General features: G+C 34.7%; 1 protein-coding gene across 3 annotated transcripts in view; it reads left to right on the top strand.

Moving 5' to 3' along the window:
* Window positions 1-10,682, top strand: part of COG5 (component of oligomeric golgi complex 5) — a 368,077-nt gene that overhangs the window by 242,164 nt on the left and 115,231 nt on the right. For all 3 annotated transcript variants that reach the window (XM_017546917.2, XM_037745106.1, XM_017546916.2), the window contains exon 11: window positions 1,939-2,020. In XM_017546917.2, the coding sequence (XP_017402406.1) occupies window positions 1,939-2,020 (82 nt within the window). The remainder of the gene's footprint in view (window positions 1-1,938; window positions 2,021-10,682) is intronic.

Below are 10,682 nucleotides of genomic sequence, written 5' to 3'. Positions count from 1 at the left end.
TTTTTTGAGACAGAGTCTTACTCTGTCACCAGGTGCCAGGCTGGAGTGCAGCGTCGTGACCTCGGCTCACTGCAACCTCTACCTCCCGGGTTCAAGCAATTCACCTGCCTCAGCCTCCTGAGTAGCTGGGACTACAGGTGCGCGCCACCATGCCCAGCTAATTTTTTTGTATGTTTAGTAGAGACGGGGTTTCACCATGTTGGCCAGGATGGTCTCCATCTCTTGACCTCATGATCCGCCCGCCTCGGCCTTCCAAAATGCTGGGATTACAGGCGTGAGCCACCGCCCCCGGCTGGATTTTTCTTATGTGGCCTTTATTATGTTGATGTAATTTCCTTCCAGTTCTAGTTTGTTGAGTGTTTTTATCATCAGATGGTGTTGAATTTTGTTGAATGCTTTTTCTGCATTAATTGAGACGACCATGTGGTTTCAGTCCTTCATTCTGTTAATTTAGTATATTATACTTTAACATGTTGAAAAGCATCTACTTTAAGATACACAAGATATAATACATGAAATCTTAGGAATCTGAATGTATTTTCTGATCATTGCATAAGAAATGAGCAATGATTTGATTTGCCTCTTTTATGATAAACAGGTTTTGAGGAAATTCACAACCATAAGACTCATTTTAAAAAGAACAAATAATGAAATTGGAAGTGGGAAGTGTACATAGGTATAAAAGTCACAAATCAGTATTTTTTATTGGTTATTTTGTTGACTTATCTAAAATTATAATTTTATTTTTGGGACTATAGCAATATTTTAACATTAGAGATATTTTATTTATACTCTTACTTTGTTTTTTGTTTTTTTTAAATGGAGTCTTACTCTGTCACCCAGGCTGAAGTGCAGTGGTGCATTCTTGGCTCACTGCAACCTCCACTTCCTAGGTTCAAGTGTTTCTCCTGCCTCAGTCTCCCAACTAGCTGGGATTACAGATGTGTGCCACCACACTGGCTAATTTTTTGTATTTTTATTAGAGACTGGATTTCGCCATGTTGGCCAGGCTGTTCTCAAACTCCTGACCTTAGGCGATCTGCCAGCTTTAGCCTTCCAAAATGCTGGGATTACAGGTATGATCCACTGTGTCCAGCCTTATAATATTACTTTGAACCATGTAAAGCTGCATTTTTGGCTGAAAAAATAGTCGAGTATTAGCAATGTTATATTGTATACCATACATGTAGTTGTATCTGAAAGTATTTGGCAAATTTCTAAGAGTGTGATTCTGTTTTAACAGTGTTAAAGTTATTTGCCTTTCTTTAACAAAAGATACTTTTATTAATACTTTTCTTTATGGTGCTTACTTTTTAAAACTTATATTCAAAGTTGAACAAGAGTATGCTAAACTGAGTAGTAGCAATTCCTGTGAGTTTAACTATATCTAAACTTCAGCCATTCTCTTTTGTAATAGTGAATTATTTCTTGTTAGTTACCCTTCATCTAAGCATGCTTTTGTCTATCATTTTGTTATAGTCACACAAATTGCCTTCTGTATTTCAAAAAAAAGATGAGAGTAATAATTGTAGTAATAATAGCTAACATTCATTGAGGGCTTATTATATGTCAGGCATTGTCCCAAGACTTTGATTAATTTGTTTAATCCTCATAATTATCCTGCAATGTTATCACCTTTTTACGTATGAAGAACAAAGGCCCTGAGCGGCTTACCAACCTGCCCAAGGTTACATCAGCTATTACGTGGCGGAGCAGAATAATGACTGATTACTTGCACATGACACATAATTTGAATCATCTATATATTTCCATGTAATTAATAATTCTATTATTTGATGATTAGATGTCTAAAATTTTTATTTAAATTTTGAATAGTTTTAAGGTTGCATGTTACCCATTATAATTTCTTAAAATAAATGAACTGTTTTTTTTATTCTTTTTTTTTTCTTTTTTCTTTTTGTTTGTTGTTGTTCACAGGATGGACAACCTGAAATTTTCTACACATTTTGGAATTCAGTTACTCAGGCACTTTCTTCTCAGTTTCATATGGCAACAAACTGTAAGTTTACTGCTTATTTTGCAAATTAATTTCAAGGTTTTTAGTTACTTTGTCATTTGATGTCAACAAGCTTTGCTGTATTGGTTTACAAACCATTTTTATTGCTGGTTTAAAACTCCTGGTTAATTGTCATTTTGTCTAGATGTTTATTCTGAAATCTCTTAGACAGTAAATCAGTAAGCAAAATTTTTACACATTTTTGTAATTAGTATTTAGAATAAAATTCTCCAGAAAAATTAGTCATATCTTACTTACTATTCAGATATCAAATTCTGTCTGTTTCTTATGTAGGGTATGTAAAGCAGTTAATGTTGAAGAATGTAGTTCATGCTTTTAGAATTAATTTATAACTAAAAGATATAAAAATACAGAGACTTTGCAAATTGTTCTTTATGTTAAAAATGAAGATTTAATAAATAGGTGAAATATCTGCATCATGATTTAAAAGTTGGTCTTTCAAATATGTTTCACAAAACTTCTTAATTTCTTTATACCATGAAATAATGGCATGGTAGGTCTATACAATGAAATATGCAAACCAGCTAATATCTTATGCATGTGTTTGTCTAAATACTGTAGGTAAAATTAAAAAACAGGTAACAGTTCATTTCTATTTAAATGTTTATTCACAAGCATTTACTAGAAGTACTTACTATATGCTAAATATTATTTAGTCACTGGGACCTCCCAGAGTCGAATAAACTATTCTGCTTGCCTCTCTACTTATTTCTAATGAAGTATGTAGTAAGACAGTAACCACAAAGAAGTCTTCATTCATTTGTAACTAAATAGAACTTAAGCTAATGGTATATTAGGGTTCATTTATTCCATTTACTTGATTTTTTTTTTTTTTTTTGAGACAAGTCACACTCTGTCACCCAGGCTGAAGTGCAGTGATGTGATTGCAGCTCACTGCAGCCTCCGCCTCCTGGATTCAAGCAGTTCTCCTGCCTCAGCCTCCCTAGTAGCTGTGACTGCAGGCATGTGCCACCACGCTCGGCTAATATTTTTGTATTTTTAGTAGAGATGGGGTTTCACCATGTTGGTCAGGCTGGCCTCAAATTCCTGACCTCAAATGATCCACCCGCCTTGGGCTCCCAAAGTGCTGGGATTACAGGCGTGAGCCACTGCGCCCGGCCTATTCCATTTACTTGTGAATCACACTGCTCATCTTGGAAGGGATTAAATATTGTCTATTTTCTTGCATTAGGTTTTTCTTTTTGGTCAGCTTTTTGAGATATAACTTATATGCAGTAAACATCACCAATTTTAAACATAAAATTCTATGATATTTGACATGTTTACATTCACATAGCCATCATTACAATTAAGATATAGAACATTTCCTTTTGCTGAAATAATTGAAAATATAAAAGAAGAGGAAAAAAAGATATAGAACATTTCCATCATTCCCAAATTTTTGTTACATACTTTTGCAGCTTATCTGCTGCCTTCACTCTCGAGGTCTTGGCAACAAGTAAAATCACATAGTATACATTGTTTGATCATCAGCATAATTAAGATTCTTCTATGTTGTTGCATATATTGGTGGTCCATTTACTTTTAAATTGTTGCATTGTATTTTATTGTGTGTGTGTGTGTGTGTGTGTATGTATGTATATGTGTATGTGTGTGTGTGTGTGTGTATGTGTGTGTGTGTATATATTTATACACCACAATTTTTTATCCATTCCGTGATTGGGAAACAAGTTGGATTATTATGAATAAAGTTACAATTATTTACATGCATGGGTCTTTTGTGGACCTGTATATTCATTCTCTTGTGTAAATATGTAAGAGTGGAGTTTTTCAATTATTTGGTAAACGTTGGTTAACTTTACAGAAACTACAGTAATATATTCCAAAATGGATGTACCATTTTGCATTTCCATCAACAATGTGAACTCATCACATGTTGATCTATAGATTCAATACAATCCTTATCAAAATGCCAGGAGTCAATTTTTGTAGGCAAGGTGACTCACATCTCTAAGCACTTTGGGAAGCCAGGGCAGGCGGATCACAAAGTCAGGAGATCGAGACCATCCTGTCCAACATGGCAAAACTCCATCTCTACTAAAATACAAAAAAATTAGCTGGGCATGGTGACACATGCCTATAGTCTCAGCTACTTGGGAGGCTGAGGTAGGGGAATCACTTGAACCCAGGAGGTGGAGGCTGCAGTGAGCCGAGATCACGCCTCTGCACTCCAGCCTGGGCAACAGAGCAAGGTTCTGTAAAAAAGAAAAAATCCATTAGCATACTTGAAAATTTCAAGCCTTTAACCATTATATATTCCTATATTGTTTACTATTTATTGTTTTAGAACAGTTTTAATAGAAATTGTAGAAGGTAAACTAAGTAAATTGTACAAACAATAAGTAAGTTGAACTCTGTAGAGTAAGACTGGGATAGAAATGTCCTTGCCCGCTAATTCTGTGTCAATTCTGGTTTTAGTTTAGTTGAATTTTCTTTCCATCAGATTTGATATTTTTCTACTTATTTGGATGTCTAATATTTTTATTGGATGTTAGACGTGAACTTAAACTTGTTTGATGCTGATTAATTTTGTCATCTTGTAAATATTTTTTATCTCTGACACTATCAGATTACTTAAAAACAGTTTGATTTTTCTGAGTCTTGCTTTAAGATTTATTAGCAAATTCAAAACAGTAATAATCTGCTATTTATTTCCCAGTTGTGAGACAGCACTCTTCTTAACCCCCTCAATACCTGGTGAATTATGAGGTTTTCCAGCCTGGCTTTAGAGAATAGGCACTTTTCTCAGTCTTATGTGAATGTAGCAGGATGGTCCCTGTAAACCTTTCTCATAGTTTTTCCCCAAACTCTGGAAGTTTAACTTTGGTCAGCGCTTTGCTGACTGCCCAAGGTGAACCCTTTGCAGATCTCTGGAATTCCCTGCCTCTGTAGCTCTGTTGTCTCTGGTGTGAACTCTAGTTGCTTCTGTTTGGCTGTGTGGAAGGTACAGGATAGAGGGAAGGGTATTTTCCCCCTTTCTGTGCCATATCCTATAAAGTCCTTTAAGGTAAATGAGCTGGGGCACTCACAGGGTTCATCTCATTTGTTCCTGACTCTGAGGAATCGCTGTCCTATATTTTGTGTTAAATGTCTTGAAAGCCATCATTTCATATATTGTTTCTATTTTTTTTGTTTGTTTCAGATAGGATGGTAAATCTGGTCACTATTATATCATTGTGACCATAAGCAAAAGTTCCTCTTTAAAACTTCAATGAGGAACTTTTGCTTATGGTCATAAAGATTTACATAATGATTAAAATTTAATGATTCAAATTTAAATAATGATTAAAAGCTTATTTCAGAATATTATATGGGAGTGTGTGTATACATTTATTTAGTGATACTGTCATTTACTTGTCGGTGATCATCCGCTTTTCTTCTCTTAACCATGACAAACCTTCAGTATTCTCCATATATCTTCCTTTTTCCCATTCTATCCTACCCTCTGTAACCAACCGTATCTCCGGGGTCATTAGGACAATTAATGTCTTTAAGAAATTTTTTCCTGTACCTTTCTTCCAAATAAGAGCCTTATTTCCTCCCTTTGTGCCTCAGAAGATAACTTACCTCTTCTTCAAGGCTACCCATTTACCGGTGCCCACACCTACTTTGTTTATTTCTGTCTCCTGGCATCATAATTTATACTTCTCCTTTTTCTGTGTTGGATTTCTACTTCTCTTTTAATTTCTTTCTTTCAGCTATAAGCCTATTCAAGTTGCTCCCATGTAATAAAAACTAAAACTAGAAAGTTCCTCTTTAGTTGCTATTTACTTTCTCTCTTTTATATGTAAATTTCTCCAAAGAGTAGTTTGCATTTTTTGATCTTCATTTTCATACTGTTGATTTCTCAACTAGGTGTAATCTGGCTGTCTTCCATCATTCTATTGGAATTGTTCTCATTAAGGAAAGCAATGACCTACTTTTTAATTGCCAGTGTATGTTTTCAGTTCTTACCTTATGGGACCTGTCTGTCTTGTATGGTGAAAGAAGCTAATGAGAGGAAACATATAATATTTAGACAGAAAATCCCATTAATATTTCACCTTGAGGGTGGCCTGTTACTTCCAATACCATTATTACTTTAATAACTTCCTTTGGGAGAACTCCAAAGTAACTTGTTTATAAAGTACCTTCAATTTTTATAGCACGTACAGTCCCTGAAGTGTACTGTAGTACTTCTTGGAATTATAGACAGGCAATATTAAGGAAGTGCAACCATCTGCAGAGTTGAGGATTACACACAATGTAACAGATTGTCTAAGTAAGTAATATTTTGGCAAAGTATATCTAAAGGGAAATGTTCCTAGTTAGGAACATGTTCTTTCTGTTTATACATGTTCATGCTTAGTTAAAAAAAAAAAAAAAGTTCTATTGGAAGGTATGATCCAGGAGTTTGACAAACAATAAATTTACTTCTTTTGGGAAGTATGCTTGAAAAATCTAGCCAGTACATCTCTTTTCACATGTCTAAAACCCCTTGTGCAATATTAGTCTCTGAAAATTCTTAAGCAACTCAAAGAAGTTGTTCATACAATTTAGAGAGCTCATGGTTATATATCTGTTATACTTGGCTTCCCAAACCAAGAATGAATAAGAGATACATTGAGATATATGTGTTTTAAAATTTAAAAAGTTGAAAGCCTTGAAATACTGTATTCTAAGGCTCATTATCTTTACCTTTAAAAAATATTTATAGTGCTAAAGAGTCAAATCTTTGCAAGAATTAGTGAGATAAATTATATGAGTATGTATGTTCTTTAGAAAAAAAAAATGGTTAAACTGGTGTGCAAGTTGAGATCGTACTGTGACTATTTCTTAAAAGTTAATGTCCACTTTAATATATATAACTTACGGAGCTAGACCTAATATACTCATTTAAAGTACTTTTTAGAATTTTGATCCTTGCAATGGAAGCATTTTGTTACATAGTTCTAATGAGCCTGTAAGGTACCATGTTAAACACCGTGTGGCACAAAGAGAAAACTTGCAATTTGTGTTAAGGCCATGAGATAAAAGGGAACTTTTAAGAACACACTAAAAATTTACCTACCTTAGAAGAAAGTAAATCTAGCTATTAAGTATGTGTTTTGATATTCTGTTTGTCGAAACAAATTTGATGTCATTTCTGATTAAAATCCTTTGTGGACTTTAGTCCTTTTAAGAAGGATTTATTAAGCTATAATACCCATTAAGAAAAAGTATGCATATCATAATTTTACACCTAGAAGAGTTTTTCAAATTTTAAGACATCTATGTAATTAAGATCAAGTACAGGATCAAGGTTAAGAAACAGTATTATATGTAGTCCAGAAGTTCCCTTAGTGTCCCCTTCTAGTGTCTACCAGCCCCTCTCAACAAGAGTAACCACTAATTTCTAATGGAATTTTTAAAAAGTATTATTTTTCTTTTATACAGATAAAATCATCTAGTTTGTACTCTTGTGTTTCCTGTGTGACTTCTCTTGTTCAAAATGTTTCTAAAAGTCCCCTATATTGTTGCATGTACTTGTCATTCTCAAAATGGTAAAATATACCATCCTGTGAATATACCGTAATATATTTATCTCCCATATTATTGGTGAGCATTTGGGTGATTTCCCATTTTGTGCTATTTTAAATAATGGTACCATGACAATTCTGTGCAATTTTGGGAATGAACTTAAAAAGTAGAAAACTGGTAGGCAGAATAGTAGTCCTCCCAACGAGTTCTATGACATAATCTCCAAAATCTATGACTATGTTATATAGCAAAAGATTTTGCAGATGTGATTTAAGGATGTAAAGGTAGAGAGATTATCAAGATAATCTCTGATTATCTGAGTTGACCTGCTGTAATCATATAGTACTTTTAAGAGTAAGAGGAAGGCAGGAGTCAGAAGAGGAGATGTGATAATGGAAACAGAGGTGGGAGTAATATAATTGCTTTAAGGGCGGCCACCAACCAAGGGAATGTAGGCAAGTGGAAAAGACAGAATTTCCCCTAGAACCTCCAGAAGGAACATGACCATACTGTGGACACCTTGATTTTGGCTCAGTGAGACCAATCTCAGTCTTCCGACCTCCAAAACTGTAAGATAATACATATTAGTTGTTTTCTCAGCTTTCCAGAGTTTTCCAGTGTGGTTGCACTAATTTAAACTCCTCTTGGCAGTATATGAGAGTTCTAGTTTTTCCACATTCTTGTTACTACTTGGTATTCTCTCCCTCTGGCATTCCAGTTGTGTATATAGAGGCTGATTATTTCAGTTCACTCTGGGATTTGGTTGGTTTAGGGCAGGTGCAATTTTAATAAAGACTCAGTTTTCTTTTGATTCTCCTCTTTTACTTTGACATGCTTCTCCATAGCTTTTAATTGACAATTTGGAGAGTCTTCGTCCTGAAATACTGAAAATACTGACGTTGATCTATCTCTGCTGTCCAAAAGGTTCCCAGACTTCCCACCTTATGAAACTTTAGACCTAGTTAGTGTCTTCAGGATGAGACCCTGCCTGTGTTTGTGGCATGTCCTTTCCCCACAGCTGGTCTTTTGTTTCCTAGGCCTCACAAATAGGAAGAAACTTTTATTCCACTTTGTGAAGATTTACACCTAATTCCCTGGATTCTCTCATAGTCGCAGAACTCAGTAAATGTTACATGGGAAAACCAGTTTGAGATTCCTTAAGTTTCTAATTTTTCACTCCTGTCCTGTGAACCCCTAAAAGCTTTGATAGTTTTTCTCCTCTTCTGCAGAGGTCCTCTGCTTCGACCAAGCATGCATTTTTTAAAAATGCATTAGCCTTCTTTAATTGTTACAAGAAAGTAACTGGTCTGCCTCCACCTTTCTTCCATTACTCTCAAAATACAATTCAAATATGACTTTTCTGGTTCATTCCTATTTCCTCAGCACTCATCAGTTTTCTTTCTACTTCTTTATCTCTGTAGTTAAGCCTGAATTCTTAAATGAATGATCCTCTTTTTCCTCAGCATTTACAAATACTTGAAACACATGTTTATATCCTCCCCATCGTCTCTGTAACTCATACTTGTCTTTTCAATCTCAGGATAGAAATGAAGTGTTCCCTGACACCTCTTTCCCCATGTACCCCCAAACACAAGCAAGACTTCCTCTGTCAGTTCACACAGAATTCTTAATGTACACAATTTCAGCACTTATCCCACTGTCTTATTATGGCTCACCTATTAGTTTATCTGTGTCTCCCTCTCGGCTCTGCAAAAAGCTTCTGTCTACTTCTGTTCCATGCTATAGTCCTAGCAGAAAGCACAGTGCTCAGTAAATAACAGACATTCTGTTGAGATGGATCCCTAAAGTGTTAAATGTTCAAAATCTTTATGAATTTGAAGGAACTCTGAAGAGAAAACAAACTGTAAAAATCAAAATAATCTTTCTTTTTAAAAACGGACTTGGAAGGTAAATGAGACCCTAATGTGAAATACTTTTAGAAAACAAACAACAATATGTATACTATATATACATGATAAATAGGGACGTGAAAAGATGGTTGCAAGGGCATTGGTGATGATTATTATAGGATGGGAAGCTAGGATGGATTCGTAGAAAAAAAATCCCAGCTTACTCTGTATATCAGGGCAAATTCCAAGTGGATCAAACAATTACATATAAAATACGAAACTGTTCAAGCCTAAAATAAGCTAGGAATGGGGGAAAACTTATCTGACTTAACATCCAGAAGCAATGATGAAAACCTTGATGATATGATTACCTTAAAAATTTTTTGCATGGAAAAAAAAAACGTGGAGCAAAATAAAAGGAAAAATGACAAATTAGAAAAAATTATTTGTAATTTACACTAAAGATAAGGCATTAGTACATTATACAAAAAGCTTCTTAAATGGGAATTAAAAAGCCAAAACCTCTATAGGGAAAAATGTAAATACTCTTCAGTATGTGTAAAAGATGCTCAGTATCACCTTTAAATAGAGAAATGCAGAATGTACAGAGAGATATTTCTCATCTATCAAATTAGGAAAAAATCAAAAAGTTTGATAACATACTCTGTTGGCAAGCTGGTGGGGAAAAGTCAGTCTCACACATTGTTAATTAGCATACAGACCTTATGGAGGGGCGTTTGTGAGTTCTTAACAAAATTATATAAGCAATTACTCATTTACCCAGAAATTCTACTTCTAAGGATCTATTCCATGGATGCACAGGCAAAAATATGAAGAGATATTCACTAGGCTGTTTGTTGCATGATTATTTGGAATACCAAAAATTGCAAACAACCCAAATGTTCATTACTGGGCATTAGTTAAACAAACTATGCTGAATCCATAGAATGGAATGGTCAATCCATAGAGTTCCATAGAATGGAATAGAATTTTTTTTACAAATTTGCTGAGAACTTTTATTGTTACCAGCTGAGATTAATGAAATATAGAGCATCTTTACTGAAGATGAACTGAGGGGAGTACCACCTTTTTCCATTGATGATAGGCCTTTGTTATCCAGCTGTCATGGTCCTGGGTAGGTGTCCTAGGTGTATGCCCTTGCCTCTTCTTTGGGATGTCTTAGTATTAGCCCCTGCTTCTTAATGACTAGCTTTTCTGCACAGTTTGAAGCTGCTTCATTTTTGTTATTTTGTTTTCATTTTTTTTTTTTTTTT

Source organism: Cebus imitator, unplaced genomic scaffold (genome assembly GCF_001604975.1).
Source record: "Cebus imitator isolate Cc_AM_T3 unplaced genomic scaffold, Cebus_imitator-1.0 Scaffold192, whole genome shotgun sequence".
Classification (NCBI taxonomy): domain Eukaryota; kingdom Metazoa; phylum Chordata; class Mammalia; order Primates; family Cebidae; genus Cebus; species Cebus imitator.
Note: the sequence above shows the minus strand (reverse complement) of the source record. Positions and strands in the feature narration are given on the sequence as shown.